This window comes from Bombina bombina, chromosome 5 (genome assembly GCF_027579735.1).
Source record: "Bombina bombina isolate aBomBom1 chromosome 5, aBomBom1.pri, whole genome shotgun sequence".
Classification (NCBI taxonomy): domain Eukaryota; kingdom Metazoa; phylum Chordata; class Amphibia; order Anura; family Bombinatoridae; genus Bombina; species Bombina bombina.
Window position 1 is genome coordinate 386,839,048 of NC_069503.1, and position 25,327 is coordinate 386,864,374.

The 25,327-nt window shown below is 38.8% G+C and overlaps 1 protein-coding gene across 1 annotated transcript in view; it reads left to right on the forward strand.

The window, feature by feature from the left end:
- Positions 1-25,327, forward strand: part of RAB5A (RAB5A, member RAS oncogene family) — a 110,347-nt gene that overhangs the window by 8,185 nt on the left and 76,835 nt on the right. The window contains exon 2 of the mRNA XM_053714220.1: positions 4,394-4,638. Coding sequence (XP_053570195.1) covers positions 4,473-4,638 — 166 coding nt within the window. The 5' untranslated portion in view covers positions 4,394-4,472. The remainder of the gene's footprint in view (positions 1-4,393; positions 4,639-25,327) is intronic.

The following is a 25,327-nucleotide window of genomic DNA, read 5'->3' on the forward strand; positions in this document are numbered from 1 at the left end:
AATTGAAATATTCCAAACTGGTGGTTTCAACAGGCAAAAGCAGCTTTTATTCATATGAGTGGGTAAAAAGGTAAAAGAGCTATTAGTAAACAAATACACTCAATCAGGTAAAGTAGATCATTGAGTACACATTAAAGGGACAGTCAACACCAGAATTTTTGTTGTTAAAAAAGATAGATAATCCCTTTATTACCCATTCCCCCTATTTTGCAAAACCAACACTGTTATATTAATACACTTTTTACTTCTGTGACTAACTTGTATCTAAGCATCTTCTGACCGCCCCTAATCACATGACTTTTAGTTATTATCTATTGACTTGCATTTTAGCCAATTAGTGCAGTGTCTGCCACTAGCCACGGGCGTGCTCACAATGCTATCTATATGGCCTACAAAAGCTAGCTCTCCCCTGCTGTGAAAAGTAAATAAAATAGAGGCTGCCTTCATGGGCTAAGACATCATATGTGCCTTCCTAGGTTTGCTTTCAACTAGAATACCAAGCGAACAAAGCAAAATTGTTGATAAAAGTAAATTGGAAAGTTGTTTAAAATGACATGCCCTATTTGAAAAATGAGTTTTTTTTTTTTTTTTTTTTTTTTTGGACTTGACTGTCCCTTTAATTAGTCAGTGTACTGTATTCCCCCCCCCCCCTCCTTTTAATGAGTTCCAAATTATCTATTTTACCTGCTGCAGTGTATTAAATTGTTTGATTTTGCCTGTTGTATTGTATTCCCACCTATACTTAAAATGTCAGTAACTTAAAGGGACATGAAACTCAATTTTTCTTTTATTATTCAGCTAGAGCATACAATTTTCCAGGTTATTTCTATTATCAATTTTGCTTCATTCTCTTTGTGTAATTTGTGAGAGTAGCAATGCACTACTGGGAGCTAGCTCGATACATCACACATCAGTAAGCCAATAGCAAGAAGCATATGTGCAGCCACCAATCAGTTGCTAGTTCCCAGCTTTTAAGCCTACTTAGGTATTCTTTTCAACAAAGGATACCAAAAGAACTAAGCAAATTAGATAATGGAAGTAAATTGGAAAGTTGTTTAAAATTGTTTGCTCTATCTGAATCATGAAGGAAAGATTTTTGGGTTTCATATCCCTTTAAGTACTGAATATAAAAAAACTAGAAGGTTTAGAATGAAATCATGCGCTCGGTGGTGAATGTGATATGAAAAAAAAAATATTTTTCATTGTTCTCTCTCTATATCGTGATATTATTATTATTATTATTATTATTATTATTATTATTATTATAATATAAGGAAGACATTTTGTATATTAGACAGACAAGCTAAGTAGGTCTGCTCTTCCTACAAGATTTCATTGGTTTGTAGTTTCAATTAGCAAAAACAGCTATTTTGGTATACAAAAACATACTGTAAGGAACAATTTCCCATATATTTTAATCTCTACAGGTGGTGTAACAAGGCATTGGAAACCCATAAAGAGGAAACTAGTTTTACATTATAGTGTCTCTGTAATGTGGAGAAAATGTTACATTACAGTGTCCCTGTAAAGGGGAGAAAATGTTACATTACAGTGTCCCTGTAAAGGGGAGAAAATGTTACATTACAGTGTCCCTGTAAAGGGGAGAAAATGTTACATTACAGTGTCCCTGTAAAGGGGAGAAAATGTTACATTACAGTGTCCCTGTAAAGGGGAGAAAATGTTACATTACAGTGTCCCTGTAAAGGGGAGAAAATGTTACATTACAGTGTCCCTGTAATGGGGAGAAAATGTTACTTTACAGTGTCCCTGTAATGGGGAGAAAATGTTACATTACAGTGTCCCTGTAAAGGGGAGAAAATGTTACATTACAGTGTCCCTGTAAAGGGGAGAAAATGTTACATTACAGTGTCCCTGTAAAGGGGAGAAAATGTTACATTACAGTGTCCCTGTAAAGGGGAGAAAATGTTACATTACAGTGTCCCTGTAAAGGGGAGAAAATGTTACATTACAGTGTCCCTGTAAAGGGGAGAAAATGTTACATTACAGTGTCCCTGTAAAGGGGAGAAAATGTTACATTAGTGTCCCTGTAAAGGGGAGAAAATGTTACATTAGTGTCCCTGTAATGGGGAGAAAATGTTACATTACAGTGTCCCTGTAATGGGGAGAAAATGTTACATTACAGTGTCCCTGTAAAGGGGAGAAAATGTTACTTTACAGTGTCCCTGTAAAGGGGAGAAAATGTTACTTTACAGTGTCCCTGTAATGGGGAGAAAATGTTACTTTACAGTGTCCCTGTAATGGGGAGAAAATGTTACTTTACAGTGTCCCTGTAAAGGGGAGAAAATGTTACTTTACAGTGTCCCTGTAATGGGGAGAAAATGTTACTTTACAGTGTCCCTGTAATGGGGAGAAAATGTTACTTTACAGTGTCCCTGTAAAGGGGAGAAAATGTTACATTACAGCGTCCCTGTAAAGGGGAGAAAATGTTACATTACAGCGTCCCTGTAAAGGGGAGAAAATGTTACATTACAGTGTCCCTGTAATGGGGAGAAAATGTTACATTACAGTGTCCCTGTAATGGGGAGAAAATGTTACATTACAGTGTCCCTGTAATGGGGAGAAAATGTTACATTACAGTGTCCCTGTAAAGGGGAGAAAATGTTACATTACAGCGTCCCTGTAAAGGGGAGAAAATGTTACATTACAGCGTCCCTGTAAAGGGGAGAAAATGTTACATTACAGTGTCCCTGTAATGGGGAGAAAATGTTACATTACAGTGTCCCTGTAATGGGGAGAAAATGTTACATTACAGTGTCCCTGTAATGGGGAGAAAATGTTACATTACAGTGTCCCTGTAATGGAGAGAAAATGTTACATTACAGTGTCCCTGTAATGGGGAGAAAATGTTACATTACAGTGTCCCTGTAAAGGGGAGAAAATGTTACATTACAGTGTCCCTGTAATGGGGAGAAAATGTTACATTACAGTGTCCCTGTAAAGGGGAGAAAATGTTACATTACAGTGTCCCTGTAATGGGGAGAAAATGTTACATTACAGTGTCCCTGTAATGGGGAGAAAATGTTACATTACAGTGTCCCTGTAAAGGGGAGAAAATGTTACATTACAGTGTCCCTGTAAAGGGGAGAAAATGTTACATTACAGTGTCCCTGTAATGGGGAGAAAATGTTACATTACAGTGTCCCTGTAATGGGGAGAAAATGTTACATTACAGTGTCCCTGTAAAGGGGAGAAAATGTTACATTACAGTGTCCCTGTAATGGGGAGAAAATGTTACATTACAGTGTCCCTGTAATGGGGAGAAAATGTTACATTACAGTGTCCCTGTAATGGGGAGAAAATGTTACATTACAGTGTCCCTGTAATGGGGAGAAAATGTTACATTACAGTGTCCCTGTAAAGGGGAGAAAATGTTACATTACAGTGTCCCTGTAATGGGGAGAAAATGTTACATTACAGTGTCCCTGTAATGGGGAGAAAATGTTACATTACAGTGTCCCTGTAATGGGGAGAAAATGTTACATTACAGTGTCCATTTAAGAGAGACATGAGGAAGAAGGAAAAGACCTTGAAGATAAGTCATAAGAGAGATAAGGTGTACAGCTTGAAATAAGGCATTCGCTTGATAAAATGTTAGGTAGTTGTTATTGTTGTTACATTGTGTTATTGTAGACTGATGTCCCCCATATATTATATCTGGTTTGGGAAACCTTTTTGAAAGCATATGCCCAAAATAGTGATAATCTTGTTAAAAAAAATATAGGCAAAAGGGCAGTAACTCAGGAGCAGCACTGTGTGCAGAGTGCCAGCATTGTCCCCCCATATTATATTATATAATCCTAGCTGAATCTTAAAATGATTATTATTATTTTTTTAAAGGAGCATGGAACTTACTCCTAATCAAATTTTAATGTTGTGTGTGTTTTTTTTTTTTTTTTTTTTTGTCTTTCTATGTCTCGTGTTTTATTGTACTGGTATTTCACATTTTATTTTCCTTAACACGTTATGTAAAGATTTTAAGTGTATTATTAAATTCAATAGAATCTGTGCACTAGTTTGAAATGCAAGATGTTATATTAATGTGAATACATAAGCAAACCTTTTTATGTCTTTATATTAAAGAATGTAGCAGCATTGTATCGTAATTATATAGCTCACTGGTGTTACTGTAACTGTAAATCAAATCCTCCTACACAAGTGAAACTCCTTTGCTACAGGAACAGACTTTCTCTTAGTGTTCAAACATGGATACAGTATGCTGGCTTGAATTCTTCATTCTTTGTAATTAAAACTTCATGTGGCGTGCCACTTATGTTATAGTAAGGGATATTTTTATGCTTGGCATGCCATTATAATCTGTACAAGTGCTATTCTGTTTTGTATGCTAATGGTTATGTTTTTGTTTTTTTTACAGATTCCTGAAAGGATAGGAAAAACAAGTTTCTTGGATTTTTTTTGTGTGAAAACAGACTGTTTCTTGATTGTTTTTAAACATGGCTAATAGGGGCGGAGCCACCAGACCCAATGGACCAAATGCTGGAAATAAAATCTGTCAGTTCAAGCTTGTCCTTTTAGGAGAGTCAGCTGTTGGAAAATCCAGCTTAGTTCTACGCTTTGTAAAAGGACAGTTCCATGAGTTCCAAGAAAGCACAATTGGAGGTTAGAGAAACTTTATTCCTATGCAACTATTTTATTTTAGGTTTTAATCACAAGTCTGTTATACTGTATTATTTTTACAAATGTTCTGAAGATTATTTTTATTATGGGTGGGGCAAGAATTCCTATAAACAGTGATTCCACCCAACTGAAATGGAAAAATGAACCATGTTGTTTAAAAATATATTAAAAGCAATTATTCTGTGTGTTACAATATTGTAAGTCTTAGGTGAATCCATTTTTAAACAGAAATTGTATCAGCTTACCAATTGATTTGTTTATTTTTTATTGCATTTGAATTACACTACAAAAATGAGTTGCCATAGCTTATATCTATGGCAATATAACACACTCTGTGTTCTCCACAGTATCACTTTTCACTTCATCATTGTTGTTTAACATTTCTTTTGTTTGAGCTCAGCACTTTCTTTGTATCACATTTGTTTTGTTGCACATCACCAGAAATGTCTCCTTATGTTGTTTTTATGTAACTGAATCCCCCCCCACTCCAAAAAAAGCACAATTTAAAGTAATCCTTTATCAGGAATTCGTCCCTACAATATTGTCATTTAAATGGTCTTAAATAATAGATTATTGTACAAGAAATAAGATGTTCTGACACCCTTTTGGTTTGCACAGGGATATTCTCACAGGCCATCCTATTATAGATTTTTATTTAAAGGGACATTGTACTCTAAACTTTTCTTGCATAAATGTTTTGTTGATGATCCATTTTATATAGCCCATCTGGTGTATTTTTGTAAAAAAAATATGGTTTGGCTTGTTTTAAATAACATTGGGATGGTTTTCATACTCCTAACCAAGCCCCAAATTTTTAGATGTGTACAGACTTCAGACTGCCCATTTGTATAAAGGGTCTTTTCATATGCAGGGGAGGAGGGGAGTTTCTGCTCTCAGCTCCTTTCAGTGGGTGTCCCAGGCTAATCTCATCAACAGTGCTAAATTTTTAAAAGGTTTTATACTGGATTTTTAGATCAGTATCTGCATATTATTCTTTATAGTAGTGTCTATTACATGCAGTTAAATGAATTAAAATTGGTATATACTGTCCCTTTCAAATTTTTTTTTTGTAGATGATCCATTTATATAGCCCATCTGGGAGTATTTTTGTAACAATATATAATTTTTCTTATTTTTTTAATATCATTGTGCTGATTTTCAGACTCCTAACCAAGCTCCGAAATATCAGATGTACACGCGTGTTTACAGACTCCTTCTTGCTCCTGTTTATGTAATCTGACTTTTCATATGCAGGGAAGGGGGGCGGGGGGGAGATGGTTTTCTCTTCCTGCTTTCCCAGCTACGTTCACTGTGTGTCTCAGCCTAACCTCATCAACAGTGCTAAACTGAGAGCATCTAAGTAATTTTTTTTTTTTTTTTTAAATGTTTTATACTGGATTTTTAGATCAGTATCTGTGCATATTCTTTTTTTATAGTAGTATCTATTACACACAGTTTTATGAAAATTGCAGTTTACTGTCCCTTTAAGCCGTGTGACAGCAGGCTATGTAGTGGTCACACAGTACGACCAAAAGTATGGCCAGTCATTTTATAGTGTACAGGTGCAAGAGTAAAGTAAATGTCTAAATAGAATCACTTGCATATATAGTAGGGTCTGTCAATGTGTTTCACATTTTATTAAACATGTCTAGTGGGATTGCGGTCCAGTGATTATGGAGGAAGAGCTATGTAATTTAGCGCTCCTTGCTCTTCCATGGATTCATATACTCCTGGCTCAGCATAGATTTTGGTTGGGATAATTGTCCTGTTTGAAAATGAAACTTCATTTACACAACTTTGAGGAGGGATGGTATTCCTCTGCATAAAAGTGGTACTTATCTGTGGTCAGAGTATAGTTGATCTTGTGCAAGTCACCAATTTCAGTATAGGCAAAGACTGAATATTTCCTGCACCATAGTAAAATGTAAATTTGTGTTAGCCCCTCCTGCTGGAATTGGCAGTCATAGTTTCACTGTTCTTTTGCTTGAAGTTTCCTGGTTCAGCTGGGCTTGAAGTTTGGATGCAAATGTTCTATTCAATAACGATATTTGGTTGATATGCTGGTCTTCTGATGGCGTGTTTCACTTTCAGTCTGATTCCTGTTACTATTTTTTTTTTCTTTTTCATGTATACAACAAATATATATTAGGCACGCATTTCTACAATGAAGTGAAAGCTTGTTTAAGACAGCCAAGAGGCAGGCATAACTGTCCATTCACAACAGGCCTGATCAGCCAAGTAAAGACCGCTTTTACTGTCCAATCAGTAGCAGATGATCTGCTCCCATTGTGTGTTGGGTTGTACTGATGATACATTGCGGGTAATGGAATGTGATGTTAATAAATGGTGGTCAACTACTGGTGACTTTTTTTTTTTTAAGTGTAGGTAAGTGTCGAGGCCCTGGCTCGGTGTGAAATGAGGAAGCAGGGAATGCCCAAACAGACCAGCACAGCCAGTGTTAGTAGTAGTCTGATTATTTTTTACTTGTTTAACTTTTAATCAATCATTCACCTCCTATAATTTGTTACTTCTGATAAAGCCACCTTCATAATCTTCTTTTTTTTGTGTGTGATATGCAGATCTGACTATGTTAAAAAGCATTCAGTAGTTTAAAAAAATGTTTAGTATAAAATGCTTCCATTGTTCACAAATAAAGTACCAAAATTGTGTCCTCATTTTGTATTCTGTATTAGCACTACAGTTTTTTAGCAAGTGTCGTCATTGCTTAGAGAAATAATTCACTTGCTCTGACACCCTATGTACAAATATGTTTAATCACCAAGTGATCAATTCTCATGACTGCATGTAACTCATAATAATTGCAATATTGTACAAACTGTCATTCTTTCAAAATTGTAAGGATCTTTCAATTAAGGTGCATAATAACTATCAAATGGTGGATAACTATTTTGATTCCATTTTAACGAGCACTAAATGGTACCTCCCATGATGTCATAGAAACAAATTAGTATAATACATACAGGCATATTATGACATTTCTTCTGTTAACAAATGAAATGTCATTGGTGGTTTGTTTTATTTATACAGTTGTGCTCATAAGTTTACATACCCTGGCAGAATTTATGATTTATTGGCCATTTTTCAGAGAATATGAATGATAACACACAAACTTTTCTTTCACTCATGGTTATTGTTTGGCTGAAGCCATTTATTATCTATCAACTGTGTTTACTCTTTTTAAATCATAATGACAACAGAAACTACCAAAAGGACCCTGATCAAAAGTTTACATACCCCAGTTCTTTATACCGTGTATTGCCCCCTTTAACATTAAAGGGACAGTCTACACCAGAATTTTTTTTTTTAAAGATAGATCCCTTTATTACCCATTTCCCAGTTTTGCATAACCAACACAGTTATAATAATATACTTTAATCTCTGTGATTATCTTGTATCTAAGCCTCTGCAAACTGCCCCATTTTTCAGTTCTTTTGACAGACTTGCAGTCTAGCTAATCAGTGCCTGCTCCCAGATTACTTCACGTGCACGAGCACAGTGTTATCTATATGAAATATGTGAACTAACACCCTCTAGTAGTGAAAAACTGTTAAAATGCAATCTGAAAGAGGTGGGCTTCAAGGTCTAAGAAATTAGCATATGAACCTCCTAGGTTAAGCTTTCAACTAAGAATACCAAGAGAACAAAGCAAAATTGGTGATAAAAGTAAATTGTTTAAAATTATATGCTCTATCTGAATCATGAAAGTTTATTTTTGCCTAGACTGTCCCTTTTAATGACAGCTTGAAGTCTTTTGTGGATGAGGCTCTTTATCTTCTCAAATGGTAAACCTGCCCATTCTTCCTGGCAAAAAGCCTCCAGTTCCTGTAAATTCGTGGGCTGTCTTGCATGATTTGCACGTTTGAGATCTCCCCAGAGTGGCTCAATGATATTGAGGTCAGGAGACTGAGATGGCCACTCCAGAACCTTCACTTTATTCTGTTTTAGCCGATGACAGGTTGACTTGGCCTTGTGTTTAGGATCATTGTCATGTTGGAATGTCCAAGTATGTCCCATGCACAGCTTGCGGGCTGATGAATGCAAATTTTCCTCCAGTATTTTTTGATAACATACTGCATTCATCTTGCCATCAATTCTGACCAATTTTCCTGTGCCTTTTATAGCTCACACATCCCCAAAACATAAGCAATCCACCTCTGTGTTTTACAGTAGGAATGGTGTACCTTTCATAATAAGCCTTGTTGACTCCTCTCCAAATGTAGCTTTTATGGTTGTGGCCAAAAAGCTCAATTTTGGTCTCATCCCTCCAAATGACTTTGTGCCAGAAGGTTTGAGGCTTGTCTCTGTGCTTTTTGGCGTATTGTAAGCAGGATACTTTGTGGCATTTGCGTAGTAATGGCTTTCTTCTGGCGACTTGACCATGCAGCCCATCTTTCTTCAAGTGCCTCCTTATTGTGCATCTTGAAACAGCCACACCACATGTTTTTAGAGAGTACTGGCAATTCTCTGCCAGTACCTAGTTTTCACCTCTCCCTTCAAAGCGATCCTTTTCTAGGGCCTTTCTCTCCCCTCTTACAACAATTTTCACCCTGTCTTCCAGTCTCTGTTTTTGCAGAGTTGCGCTCACCCACCTCCCTACTGACCCTCCCACACCACCAGCGATCGGCTCCACCACTACCTACTGCAGAGAGACACAGAGTGAGAGAGAGAACTGCATAGAAAATGTTTTTAAAATGGTTAAAGCTGTCATTTTGTTAACAAATTGTTAATTATTTTGCAGTCCAGGGAAATGCCACTCAAAAGTCCTTTCATTTTATTGATTTTTTTTTTTTTTTTGCTACTTTATCATGTGTTTAAAATTGCCACAGTTTTTGTCGGATTTGCCACAATACCTTGGCATTCAAACAGCAATTCTCAGGAGCCCCAATTCAATAATGCAGTTATTTATCAGAACAGGTATGTGCTGCATTCACTTTTTGAGTGGATCTGTCCATATATTGCTTATAAGCAGTGTTTTTTTTGTGTGTTTTTTTAACCCAGTCTAATATTGTTTTTTAAATCCAATTTAGACTTCTGCATTTTTTTGGCAAAGCAGAAATTATCCAAATATAGTAAGCATTTAGTTTATATCACTTTTTGTTTCATTAATGTATTTGAGAGGGGAAATTCTTACATTAACAATGAGAAAATTGTCTTAAAGAGACATTAAACACTAAAATGCTATATTGAATGGTATGTTCAAAGCAAATATAAGCCTGAGAATAATATGCAGATGCATATTTTTAAAATTATATTGGTTGTATAAATTTTAGTGTCCATAAAGCAATGAGCACTGCCATGTTGTATCCTAGGTTTCCTTCTCTGCTGAGGCCAATTAGGGACAGCTTCAAAATGAATCTCTAGAGTGTTTAACCAATGACTGTGGATTATAGACACATTAAAGGGACAGTCTACTCCAGAATTTGATCTGTTTAAAAATATAGATAATCCCTTTATTACCAATCCCCAGTTATGCATAACAAGCACAACAATATTAATATACTTTTACCTATGAGATTATCTTTTATCTAAGCCTCTGCAGACTGTCCTGTTATCCCAGTTATTTTGACAGACATACATCTTAGTCAGTCCTGACTCATAACATTGTGCTCCATCCCGTGGAGTTATTTATCTATATGGCACACATGAACTGGCACAATCTAGCTGTGAAAAACTGTCAAAATTCACTGAGACAGCTTTCAAGAAAGAATACCAACAGAACAAAGCAAATTTGATGATAAAAGTAAACTGGAAAGTTATTTAAAATTGCATACCCTGTCTGATTCATGAACGTTTGACTAGACTGTCTTTTTAAGGGGACAGTTTACTCTAAAAATTTAATATTCTATATAGAAGCAATTAAGTTCCGGGTAGGGATGAATGAGAGGCAATATCAATTGTTCTTATTATTGGCAATTGTTGAAATACAGATAAGATAAGGAAAGAGAGATAAGGTTTAGGTTTGTTATTTCTACAGACTCAGTACATTTTATATAAGCATTTTCTTCAGAACATTGGATTTAGACTTCAATCAGCAAAAAACAGCTGGTATATATACACAAACTAAAAGAGCAAGGCTCCCCCATCCGTTAAATAACCATCACCTGAGCTTACATGTTGAAGGTTAGGTTTAATGGTTCATCAATAACAAAATTGACTCCATCAGAAATTAATTCAGTCTCCCACCCCCTCTAAAGCTCACAATCGTCCAAAACCAAAATTAGCTGTTTTTCCCCTGTTACAGAGGAAGAAGTTTCTGCCCTTTATACTGTCCTCTCACCTGACTACTTGTCCCCTCGACCACATCCCCTCACAGCTACTCCCCTCCCTCTTTTCTACCCTTACTCCTATACTCCCACACATCTTCAACCTCTCCCTCAGCACTGGTATATTTCCCTAATCTCTAAAACATGCACTGGTCACACCTATCCTAAAAAAAACAACTTCTCTAGATCTAACCTCCCCATCCAACTACCACCCTATTTCCCTACTCCCTCTTGCCTCCAAGCTTATTGAAAAGCTAGTATATGCACTTCTATCCCATTTCCTTACATTAAACTCCCTCCTTGACCCACTGGAATCTGGATTTTGTCCCCATCACGCCACAGAGACAGCAATCGTTAAGGTTACCAACGACCTACTAACAGCAAAATCCAAAAGCCACTTCTCTCTGCTTATCCTTTTTGATCTGTCTGCAGCCTTTGATACTGTCGAGCACCCTCTTTTGCTCCAAACCCTCCAATCCTTCGGCATTTGTGACAAAGCTCTCTCGTGGTTCTCTTCCTATCTATCTAACCATACCTTTTAGTGTAGCCTTCTCTGTGGCATCCTCTGCCCCATTACAACTTTCTGGTGGGGTACCACTAGACCCTGTCCTCGGTCCTTTTCCCTTTTCAATCTACATGTCATCATTTAGGTTCCTTAATAAAATCCCATGCATTTCAATATCATTTGTATGCCGATGACACCCAAATCTACTTCTCTGCACCAGATCTATCTCATTCCTTGCTAGCCCGTGTTACTAAATGTCTTTCTCATATCTCATCTTGGATATCTTCTCACTACCTTATGCTAAATCTCTCCAAATCTGAGCTCCTTTTTTCCCCTTTCTTCCAAAATCTCCACCCCCCATTTCTCTATAACTGTTGATAACTCCATCACTATCCCTACCCCGCATTCCCAATGTCTTGGGATTATACTTGACACAGATCTTTCTTTCACTCCTTTCATTCAGTCTTTGGCTAAAAAACATCTCTGAAATTAGACATTTTCTTACACAAGACACAACTAAGATTTGAATCCACTCTCTCATCCTTTCCGCCTAGACTACTGCAACTCCATCCTCTCTGGTCTCCCTAGCTGCCCTCTAGCTCCTTTAAAATCTGCGGAATCTGTTGGCGCTCTACAAATAACCGTTAATAATAATGAATGCCCCTGCCTGGCTCATCTTCCTTTCATGTCGCTCTTCATCTGCAGCACCTCTCTGCCAATCCCTTCACTGGCTTCCTTTTGCCTCCAGGATTAAACACAAAATCCTCACTCTGACATACAAATCCCTTAACTGCACTGCTCCCCCCTACATCTTAGACCTTGCCTCCAGATACTCTCTCTCTCGTCCCCTTCGCTCTGCTCACGGTCTCTTCCTCTCCTCCTCTATTGTTACCTCTTCACATTCCCATTTACAGGACTTCTCCAGACTGGCTCCCATCTTGTGGAACTCTCTACCTCGCTCCACAAGACTCTCCCCTAGTTTTAAAAGCTTCAAGCGCTCCTAAAGACTCTACTATTCAGGGATGCATACATCCTAAACTAACATTTCCTAACTCCATTGCTTTCCCCTTGAACCCCTTAGAATGTAAGCCTATGAGCCCAGCTGTTTATAGATAAGAGTAGACTACAACAGTGCAACTCTCGGCAGGGCCCTCTACCCATTTGATCCCTATACATGTTATCCTGTATATCGCCTATGTTTATAGTGCTGCGGAATCTGTTGGCACTCTACAAATACCTGAGAATAATAATAATCATGGAATCACAGATTGTTCCATTAGATAATTGTGTGAAGACCACATGATGTGACAAAAACAGTGTTATTTGGTTACTTAAGTTATAAAACTAATTTACTTTTCTTCAGGACCAATACAGGAAAAGTACATTAGGTCTAATAAAAAAACATGTATTTAAAAAAAAATTAATATTGTATCAACAAAGGAAAACGCCCCCCTGGAGCATTTATACTTACACAGGATTGTTTACTAATCATCTCAACCACTGGATGTAGCTGTCAGCTGCTTTATCCAGCACTGGAGCATGCACCTTTTTTATTATTAATTTTTCTTTTACAAGATATGACGAGTCCACGGATTTCATCCTTACTTATGGGATTACGCCTCCTGGTCAGCAGGAGGAGGCAAAGAGCACCACAGCAGAGCTGTATATATAGCTCCTCCCTTCCCTCCCACTCCAGTCATTCTCTTTGCCTGTGTTAGTGATAGGAAGAGGTAAAGTGAGGTGTTAGTTTAGATTCTTCAATCAAGAAGTTTTTTGTTTTAAAATGGTGCCAGTGAGTACTATTTTTCTCAGGGAGAAATCGTCAGTCAATAACTTCCCAAGAGGAGTGGAGACATTTTATTTTCTGCCCTGATTGTTAATGATCTTAGCAAACATTCTCTAAGATCCTGCTGTTTCCCACAGATCGGTTGAAGGTAGTGTAAAGAACATCTTCAGTGTGGGGAACCGTGTCATGCTGCGCTCAGCATTGAGGTATGTTCAGTCATTTGCTTCTGAGGAGACTAGATACATCAGAACAGGCTGACATTATCCCCTGTACTGGGGAGGGATAACGGTATGCACTATGTAAAATGAAATGGTGTGCCTGGAATTCCCTTTTCTTTTATTAATTATCAAGTGTGTTTGTGCAGTGACTTTATTGTGTTCACTTATGCAGAGTATGCTGTGTGTGGGCTGACGCTGGGAGATGCGGATTGTTCCCCAAGGGCTGTCGTTATCAGTAGTAACTTATAACTGGCTAAGGGAATGTGTGTTTAAGAGAACACATTGGCGTTTTACGTTGTTTGGGTTATGTGAAAACAGTCATGGTTTTTCTTCCCATGCGGGTCTCAATTTGACTCGAATTACGCCCACGGTGGGCGGGGCCTAGTTTGTGCATATAAGGGTACAAAGATACTTGGAAGCGCCGCTCACGGAAGATCAGTGTTTGTCTGGGGGCAGGTAGGCGCCGCAGCAGGGCTGTGGCGAGGTGCAAGTGTCTAGAGTTTTATTAAGATTGATACATAGCTGAACTGAACAAACGGAGCAGTATTTGTTAAGTCTTGTATGGCACTTTTTATCGCTGCAAAGTTATTACTGCAAGCAGAAAAATTGTTGCGCTTTTATTTTTTAAAAGCACAGTAGGCTTTTTCATTTAAAATATTTTACTATAAAATTTGACTTTCAAGGTTAAATATATCAAGTAAAGAACGACTAATATTGCTATTGCTAGTCTGTTTAACATTGCTGAACTTCAGGAAAGTACCTGTTCTATGTGTTTAGATGCCAATGTGGAACCCCCTCCTACTTTTTGTCCCTCATGTACTGAAAGGGCCTTACAATGTAAAGAACAGATTTTCTTTAATGCAAGTATGTCTAAGGATGCTTCTCAGACTGATAAGAATCAGGCTATGCCTCTACTTTCTCCTCAAGCGTCACAACCTTTAACGCCCACCCAAGCGACGCCGTGTTCCTAAACCGCGTCCACTTAATTTACTCTGCAGGATATGGCTGCAGTTGTCATCCACCCTTACAGAGGTTTTATCCAAGCTGCCAGTGTTGCAGGGCAAACGCAGCAGGACAGAAGCCACTTTGGTTCCTGCGACTTCTGATGCTTTCATGGCTATTTCCGATGTACCCTCACAGGGATCTGATTTGGGGGGTAGGGAACTTCTATCTGTGGGGGAACTTTCCGACTCGGGAAGTGTATTACCTCAGACAGACTCGGACGTCATGGCCTTCAGATTTAAGCTTGAACACCTCCGCCTGTTACTTCTGGAGGTTTTAGCGACTCTGGATTACTCTGACTCTATTGTGGTACCACCAGAGAAATTGTGTAAGATGGACAAATACTTAGAGGTTCCTGCTTACTCTGATGTTTTTCCGGTTCCTAAGAGAATCTCGGAAATTATTACGCGGGAATGGGGTATCCCGTTCTCACCTTCCCCTAATTTTAAGAAAATGTGTCCCATAGCTGACACTGTTCGGGATTCTTGGCAAACAGTCCCTAAGGTGGAGGGAGCTATATCTACCCTGGCTAAGCGTACAACTATTCCTATTGAGGACAGTTGTGCTTTCCAAGATCCTATGGATAAAAAGTTGGAGGGTCTTCTGAAAAAGTTATTTATTCATCAGGGTTTTCTCTTACAACAGACGGCCTGTATTGTACCAGTTACAACTGCGGCGGCCTTTTGGTTTGACGCCTTAGAAGAGTCTCAAGACTGAGATTCCCTTAGAGGAAATCTTAGATAGAATTAAGGCTCTTAAAGGGACAGTATACACTCATTTTCATATAACTGCATTTAATAGACACTACTGTAAAGAATAATATGCACAGGTACTGATATAAAAATCCAGTTTAAAACTGTTTAAAAACTTACTTAGAAGCTGTCAGTTTGGCTCTGTTGAAAAGGTAGCTGGAAAGCCCACTGCAAGTGACAAATAAGACCCTCCCCCCCCTCCCCCTTCTTTTGCATATGAAAAGACCCTTTACACAAACAGGAGCAAGCTGGAGTAGGTAGTCGAGCGTATTCACATAAAACTTTGGGGCTTGGTTAGGAGTCTGAAAATCAGAGCAATGTTATTTAAAAATAAGCAAAACTATACATTAATTAAAAAAAAAAACTTTATGGGCTATATAAATAGATGATCTACAAAACATTTATGCAAAGAAAAAATGAGTGTATAATGTCCCTTTAAGCTGGCTAATTCTTTTATTACGGATGCCGCCTTTCAGATTGCCAAGCTAGCGGCTAAGATTGCGGGATTTGCCATTTTAGCGCGTAGAGCGTTATGGTTAAAATCTTGGTCGGCTGATGTGTCCTCTAAATCAAAGCTTTTGGCTATTCCTTTCGGGCCTGACTTGAAAGAAATAATTTCTGACATTACGGGAGGTAAGGGTCATCTTCTACCTCAGGATAAAGCAGCTAAACTGAGGGGTAAACAGAATAATTTTCGTTCCTTTCGGAATTTCAAAGGAGTCCCCTCTTCTTCTTCCGCTAAGCAGGAAGGGAATTTTGCACAAGCCAAGTCCGCCTGGAGACCAAGCCAGGCTTGGAACAAGGGTAATCAACCCAAGAAGCCCGCTGCTGCTCCCAAATCAGCATGAAGGGGCGGCCCCCGATCCGGGACAGGATCTAGTAGGGGGCAGACTTACTCTCTTTACCCAGGCTTGGCTAAGAGACGTTCAGGACCCCTGGACACTGGAAATCGTGTCCCAAGGGTATCAACTGGAATTCAAAAATTCTCTCCCAAGGGGGAGGTTTCTTCTTTCACGATTGTCTGTAGACCAAATAAAAAGAGAGGCGTTCTTACTTTGTGTAAAAGACCTCTCTACTCTGGGAGTTATTCGTCCCGTTCCAATACTGGAACAGGGGCAGGGGTTTTACTCAAATCTTTTTGTGGTCCCCAAAAAAGAGGGAACGTTTCGACCCATCTTAGATCTCAAAAGTCTAAACAAGTTTCTCAGAGTCCCATCCTTCAAAATGGAGACTATTCGGACAATTCTGCCATTGATCCAGGAGGGTCAATATATGACTACCGTGGACTTGAAGGATGCATATCTTCATATTCCTATCCACAAAGATAATCACCAGTTCCTAAGGTTTGCCTTCCTGGACAAACATTTTCAGTTTGTGGCTCTTCCCTTCGGGTTGGCCACAGCACCCAGGATCTTCACAAAGGTTCTAGGGTCTCTTCTGGCAGTTCTCAGGCCGCGGGGCATTGCAGTGGCACCTTATTTGGACGATATTCTGATCCAGGCGTCGTCTTGTCAACTGGCAAAATCTCATACAGACATGGTTCTGTCCTTTCTGAGGACTCAAGGGTGGAAGGTGAATCTAGAGAAGAGTTCAGTAATTCCACAGACAAGGGTTCCTTTCTTGGGAACTCTAATAGATTCTATATCCATGAAAATTTTCTTGACGGAAGTCAGAAAGTTAAAGATTCTGAATACATGCCGAGCCCTTCAGTCCAATCCTCGACCATCAGTGGCTCTGTGCATGGAGGTGATTGGATTGATGGTGGCGGCAATGAACATCATTCCTTTCATCTCAGACCCTACAACTGTGCATGCTCAGGCAGTGGAATGGAGATTATGCAAATTTGTCTCCTCAGATAGATCTGGATCAGGAGACAAGAGACTCTCTTCTTTGGTGGTTGTCGCCGGATCATCTGTCCCAAGGGACGTACTTCCGCAGATTCTCTTGGGTGATAGTGACAACGTATGCCAGTCTACTAGGCTGGGGTGCAGTCTGGAATTCCCTGAAGGCTCAGGGGGTGTAGACTCGGTCGGAGTCTCTACTTCCAATCAATATTCTGGAATTGAGAGCAATATTCAATGCGCTTCAGGCTTGGCCTCAGTTGGCTTCGTCCAAATTCATCCGATTTCAACATCACAACTGTGGCTTACATCAATCATCAGGGAGGAACAAGGAGTTCCTTAGCAATGACAGAAGTGTCCAAGATAATTCAGTGGGCGGAAGCTCACTCTTATCTGTCAGCAATCTACATCCCAGGAGTGGACAACTGGGAAGCGGACTTTTTGAGCAGACAGACGTTTCATCCGGCGGAATGGGAACTCCATCCGGAGGTCTTTGCCACTCTGATCCTCAAATGGGGCAGACCGGAGTTGGATCTTATGGCATCCCGTCAGAATGCCAAACTCCCGAGATAAGGATCCAGGTCCAGGGATCCTCAGGCCGAACTGATAGATGCCTTGGCAGTGCCTTGGTCGTTCAACCTAGCTTATGTGTTTCCACCGTTTGCTCTCCTTCCCCGGGTGATTGCTCGGATCAAACAGAGAGAGCTTCAGTGATTCTCATCGCTCCTGCGTGGCCTCGCAGGACTTGGTATGCCGATCTGGTGGACATGTCGTCTCTGAGGCAGGACCTTCTCATTCAGGGACCCCTCCATCATCCGAATCTGGTTTCTCTGCAGCTAACTGCTTGGAGATTGAACGCTTGATTTTATCTAAGCGGGGGTTCTCTGATTCGGTCATTGATATTTTGATTCAGGCACGTAAGCCTGTCACTAGAAAGATCTACCATAAGATATGGCGTAAATATCTTTATTGGTGCGAATCCAAGGGCTACTCATGGAGTAGAGTTAGGATTCCCAGGATTTTATCTTTTCTCCAAGAAGGATTGGAGAAGGGGTTATCAGCAAGTTCCTTTAAAGGGACAAATTTCTGCTTTGTCGATTTTGCTACACAAGCGTCTGGCAGATATTACAGACGTTCAGTCTTTTTGTCAGGCTCTGACTAGAATCAAGCCTGTGTTTAGACCAATTGCTCCACCCTGGAGTTTGAATTTAGTTCTTAATGTTCTTCAAGGGGTTCCGTTTGAACCCATGCATTCCATAGATATTAAGTTGTTATCTTGGAAGGTTTTATTTTTGGTTGCTATTTCTACTGCTCGCAGAGTTTCTGAGCTTTCAGCTTTACAATGTGACTAATCTTATTTTCCATTCTGATAAGGTCGTTTTACCAAACCTGGTTTCATTCCTAAGGTTGTTTCTAATAATATTAATCAGGAAATTGTTGTTCCTTCCTTGTGTCCTAATCCTTCTAAGAAGGAGCGTCTGTTGCATAACTTGGACGTAGTCCGTGCCCTGAAGTTTTACTTGCAGGCGACTAAAGAATTTCGTCAATCGTCTTCATTATTTGTTGTTTTTTCTGGAAAACGTAGGGGTCAGAAATCCGTCTGGCATATGAGACTGCTGGACAACAGCCTCCTGAAAGAATTACGGCTCATTCCACTAGGGCTGTGGCTTCTTCATGGGCATTTAAAAAGATGCTTCTGTTGAACAGATTTGCAAGGCTGCAACTTGGTCGTCTCTTCACACTTTTTTCCAAATTTGAAACTTTTGCCTCGTCTGAGGCTGTTTTTGGGAGAAAGGTTCTTCAAGCAGTGGTGCCTTCCATTTAGGTTCCTGTCTTGTCCCTCCCTTTTCATCCGTGTCCTATAGCTTTGGTCTTGTATCCCATAAGTAAGGATGAAATCCGTGGACTCGTCATATCTTGTAAAAGAAAAGGAAATGTATGCTTACCTGATAAATTTATTTCTTTTACGATATGACAAGTCCACGGCCCACCCTGTCATTTCTAAGACAGGTGTTTACTTATTTTTTGTTAAACTTCAGTCACCTCTGCCCCTTTTGGCTTTTCCTTTCTCTTCCTAACTTTGGTCGAATGACTGGAGTGGGAGGGAAGTAAGGATGAAATCCGTGGACTCGTCATATCGTAAAAGAAATACATTTATCAGGTAAGCATCAATTTCCTTTTTATACTAAACTTCCTTTAGTTGTTCTTTAAACAAAGCCCACATTTTAATATGCATCCAGTGTAAACAATTGCATATTACAAAAAGAAGAAAACAGTATATCTATAACAGCAGACTTACAGATAGGATGAGAATATATATACATGCACACTCTTTCTTTCTTTCTTTCTTTCTTTCTTTCTTTCTTTCTTTCTTTCTTTCTTTCTTTCTTTCTTTCTTTCTTTCTTTCTTTCTCTCTTTCTCTCTTTCTTTCTTTCTCTCTTTCTTTCTTTCTTTCTCTCTTTCTTTCTTTCTTTCTTTCTCTCTTTCTTTCTCTCTTTCTCTCTTTCTCTTTCTTTTTTCTCTCTCTCTCTCTTTCTTTTTTCTCTTTCTCTCTCTTTCTTTTTTTCTCTTTCTTTCTTTCTTTTTTTTTCTCTCTCTTTCTTTTTTTCCTCTTTCTTTCTTTCCTTTTTTCTTTCTTTTTTTTTCTCTTTTTCTCTTTCTTTTTTTTTCTCTTTTTCTCTTTCTTTTTTTTTCTCTTTTTCTCTTTCTTTTTTTTTTCTCTCTTTCTTTCTCTCTCTTTCTCTTTCTCTCCTTACATTTTTGTAAATATTCCATTATATCTTTTCATGTGACAACACTGAAGAAATGACACTTTGCTACAATGTAAAGTAGTGAGTGGTACAGCCTGTATAACAGTGTAGATTTGCTGTCCCCTCAACACACAGCCATTAATGTCTAAACCATTGGCAACAAAAGTGAGTACACCCCTAAGTGGAAATGTCAAAATTGGGCCCAAAGTGTCAATATTTTTTGTGGCCACCATTATTTTCCAGCACTGCCTTAACCCTCTTGGGCATGGAGTTCACCAGAGCTTCACAGGTTGCCACTGGAGTCCTCTTCCACTCCATGACGACATCAAAGAGCTGGTGGATGTTAGAGACCTTGCGCTCCCCCACCTTCCGTTTAAGGATGACCCACAGATGTCTGGAGACATGCTTGGCCAGTCCATCACCTTTACCCTCCGCTTCTTTAGCAAGGCAGTGGTCGTCTTGGTGGTGTGTTTGGGGTCATTATCATGTTGGAATACTGCCCTGCAGCCCAGTTTCCGAAGGGAGGGGATCATGCTCTGCTTCAGTATGTCACAGTACATGTTGGCATTCATGGTTCCCTCAATGACCTGTAGCTCCCCAGTGTCGGCAGCACTCATGCAGGCCAAAACCATGATGCTTCCACCACCATGTTTGACTGTAGGCAAGACACACTTGTCTTTGTACTCCTCACCTTGTTGCCGCAACACACGCTTGACACCATCTGAACCAAATAAGTTTATCTTGGTCTCGTCGGACCACAGGACATGGTTCCAGTAATCCATGTCCTTAGTCTGCTTGTCTTCAGCAAACTGTTTGCAAGCTTTCTTGTGCATCATCTTTAGAAGAGACTTCCTCCTGGGATGACAGCCATGCAGACAAATTTGATGCAGTGTGGCACACTGAGCACTGACAGGCTGAACCCCCCCCCCCACCCCTTCAACCTCTGCAGCAATGCTGTCAGCACTCATACCTCTATTTCCCACTGGATATGACGCTGAGCATGTGCACTCAACTTCTTTGTCGACCATGGCAAGGCCTGTTCTGAGTGGAACCTATCCTGTGAAACCGCTGTAGGGTCTTGCCCACTGTGCTGCAGCTCAGTTTCAGGGTCTTGACAATCTTCTTTTAGCCTAGGCTATCTTTATGTAGAGCAACAATTCTTTTTTTCAGACCCTCAGAGAGTTCTTTGCAATGAGGTGCCATCTTGAACTTCCAGTGACCAGTATGAGAGAGTGTGAGAGCAATAACACCAAATTTAACACACCTGCTCCCCATTCTCATCTGAGACCTTGTAATACTATTGAGTCACTTGGCACCGGGGAGGGAAAATGGTAATTGGACTTACTTACTTTTGTTGCCAACGGTTTAGACATTAATGGCTGTGTTGAGTTATTTTGAGGGGACAGCAAATTTACACTGTTATACAGGCTATACACTCCACTACTTTACATTGTAGCAAAGTGTCATTTCTTCAGTGTTGTCACATAAAGATATAATAAAATATTTACAAAAATGTGATATATATATATATATATGTGGATGGAAAAGAGAAAATCAAAAAGGGCGCACAGCTAGGCACTAGAATAAAAATTGACTATTAGTAAAGTAGGTATGTAGTTTTCAGACCTATGTGGTTATAGTAACAGGATAATAAAAATAATAATAATAATAATGTCCTTGGATTGTTATTGTATTCTAAAGAGTTCAGTAATGTGCTTTAGAATATTCGACACTTCTTTGTCTGAGGTGAGTGGATTTGTGCTTACCAGAGGTAACCTCAATCATATGAGGTAAGTTGTAGACTTGTCTGGGTTAGAGATGTTTCTTTGGCTCTTGTCCAGTCGATTTTGCTTTGTTCTTTGCTGTAGGAATCTTTCCTTTGTTGAAACCCTTTGGGATCTTTGTTTCCAGGTGGCTCCTGGCAGCAGTATGTTGTTTTGAATGAAAATCTTGGACTCTCTTGTATCGTTTGTTGAAAGGCAATGGAAAATCCTGGACTCTCTTTTTCTTCTTGGTGATGAGAATCTGGGTTGTCTCAGGTGTTCATATCGATTGAGATGGAATAAGAAAAGAAAACAAGAACATAGTGTGATAACGTTTAAATAAAAAAGCTCTTTTTAATTAGAACTAAGTAAATGTGCTTACATCAAATGCCCTCAATCAGAGTATGAGGTAAGTAATAGACATTGATTAAGTATTTCGATCTCCTGGTCAGTGCTCTGGTTGGCTGCAGTATAAAGATTGCCCAATGCAGTATTTGAATTTAAAATACAGTTCAGCCTGCTTGTGGGACACTAATGGCTGTATGCTTAATGTGGTTCTTTTAAACAGCTTAACCTGCTGGCCGTAATTTGTGGTCAATAAGACCAATACGTTTATAATGCTGTTAGGCTAAAAAGCCTCTGTTGGCAGTTGGTAAGTTCAAATTGTGCGTATAATATGCTCACAGAGGCATATGTATAAGGAAGGGTACAGTCGCTCAACAAGTCCTGTTACCCGTTGTGTTAAATATGATGCCGTGCCGCAATGTAGCAAAAGGATGTCCGCCCACCTTAAGATAATCCTTACGCGTTTCGAAGTGATCAGTCACTTCTTCATCAGAGGAAAAAAGTGGAAACATTATTATTATTATTATTATTTTTATTATCCTGTTACTATAACCACATAGATCTGAAAACTACATACCTACTTTACTAATAGTCAATTTTTATTCTAGTGCCTAGCTGTGCGCCCTTTTTGATTTTCTCTTTTCCATCCACATTCCTAACAGTGACACGGGTACACTGTATCAGAGGCAGCACGCACATATATCACTATTACTACTATTGTTGCAAAAATAGCCATTACTCACCAAGTGTTAGAGTTTTTAGCGCAGGTGCCCCTCCTTTTTTCTAATATATATATATATATATATATATATATATATATATATATATATCTGCAACAACTAATCGATAATAATCTATTATGAATATAGTTGTCCACACATGTCATCGATTAGTTGGTCTGTGCACAGCACCAGCTACTTCACTCCAATGAGCTCCTGCACATGGTTTTGGGTTTTTTGGTTCTGTCCTTAGCCTAAAGGACGTCTACAGATGTTTACTTTTCACTTTTCCTGTACAGTATGTTTATTTTTAAAGGACCAGTAAATACAGTAGATTTCTTTTAACCAATGCATTAGCACTTAGTCTAAACTTGAGTAGTAGATTTTTTTTTTTCTGACAAATTTCAAAGTTATGTCTATTTTATGTACCATGTGACAGCCATCAGCCAATCACAAATGCATATACGTATATTCTGTGAATTCTTGCACATGCTCAGTAGGAGCTGGTGACTCAAAAAGTATTAATATAAAAAGACTGTGCACATAAGGTTGTTTTTTTTTTTTAAATTGCCTGCTCTATCTGAATCATGAAAGTTTGATTTGACTTGTGTCCCTTTAAGTTTACAACTACTCCTGGCTTATTTGCAACCCAAAAATGGGAGTAGTCATTTAGATTGATTGTTTGTTTGTTTGTTTATATTAAAGGGACACTGAACCCAAAACTTTTCTTTCACGATTCAGATAGAGCATGCAATTTTAAGCAACTTTCTAATTTACTCCTATTATCAAGTTTTCTTCATTCTCTTGGTATGTTTATTTGAAAAGCAAGAATGTAAGTTTAGATGCCGGCCCATTTTTGGTAAACAACCTGGGTTGTCCTTACTGATTGGACAGCACCAATAAACAAGTGCTGTCCATGGTTCTGAACCAAAAATTTGCTGGCTCCTTAGCTTAGATGCCTTCTTTTTCAAATAAAAATAGCAAGAGAACAAAGAAAAATTGATAATAGAAGTAATTTAGAAAGTTGCTTAAAATTGCATGCTCTATCTGAATCATGAAATAAAAAATTTGGGTTCAGTGTCCCTTTAAATGAGGTGATGTGGGACTATGCTTTGCATGATATAGTGCCAAGCTTGTTATTTACACCTAGCCTTAGATTGATGGGAGTTATTTTAATTGATGTGCACTATTCTCTATTTGCACAATTATTAGCGGATCACTTGCTATTGATGATTATATGCACTGTATAGATAAATGTGTAAGGCTTTGTCCTGTTATTGATATATAGTCCTTAGCGCTTTTGTCTTAAATTGTAATATGTACTAAATTCAACCTCTAAGAATATATCTGTTATTTTAAGAGTAGACTAGATTTTTTTTTTTCCCTTACCTTATAGCTGCATATAGATATTGAAGATATTTTTTGTTAGAATGAAGTCCAGGCTTACTTTAAGAGGCCACTTGCATTGGTGGAGAGTTAACAAAGATAAATATCCCACCTTGGTGAAATTGGCAAAACCCTACTTATGCATCTCAAGCACCTCAACACCATCTGAGTGCTTCTGCTGCAGGCAAAATAGTTTGGATGTTATTTTGAATATAGGATTTGTTTTTTCTATTTGATTTAGTCGAAAAAATTATATATATATATATAATGTATATGTAGCCCTCAGCTTACGCCGGGGTTTGGTTCCAGAAGGAATGGTTGTAAATCGAAACCGTTGTAAATTGAAACCCAGTTTATAATCTAAGTCAATGGGAAGTGAGGGAGATAGGTTCCAGGCTCCTCTCAAAATTGGCATAAGTAACACCTAATACATTATTTTTAAAGCTTTGAAATGAAGACTTTAAATACTAAACAGCATTATAAACCTAATAAAATAATCGCACAACACAGACTTCACTTGAATTTTTCTGCAAACAGTTCTTTCTATGCATTTCAATCTGGACTGATTTATAGACAGGAAGATCTTGTTCCTTTGAAATCTGCTCAATAGCTCAGGTCTGGTTAAACTGATTAATTTCAGCTTGCTTGGCTTTGCTGCAACACAAGCGGACAGCTCCACCTACTGGCTATTTTAATAAATGCACTGCTTCTCAATGCTTTTCAATAGCAGTTACATGACTGGGAAAAAAAAGGTTGTTATTCTGAAACGGTGTAAATTGAACCGTTGTAAAACGAGGGCCACCTGTATGTGTATGTATATGTGTGTATATGTGTGTGTATACAGTATTACTGTTTGCTCTTTGCCTCCCAGGAGCGAAGGTGAAGTTAGAGGTTTTCGTTATTTTGTTATTACCCCTGGTACGTACTCATTTCAGAAGCTGGGGTATAAGAGTACCTAGTTATGTGCACAGTATCTCCCTATTGGATTTCAGTCATAACAACCTTCTGGTGTCGTTTAGCCTCCTCCTATAGAATTTAAGGTACTTTCCTCTCATATTCTCTGCTGTTACCTGTATAGCACTGGATGGGCTCTCTCCTGGATGCAGCTGCCGATTTGGCTGGTAAGCTCAGTGGAGGGATGCTTCTCTTAGGTAAGTGATTGTCAGCACTCACATAGCCTGCAGGCTATTTGAAGATACTTGTACACTGTATAGCATAGCCAAGGGGACTCAGCCTACCTACCTGCAGACTCCTATATTAACAATTGGCACAGTTTTTTTTTTTTTTTTTTTTTTTACACATTCCTTCTTATATGAAGG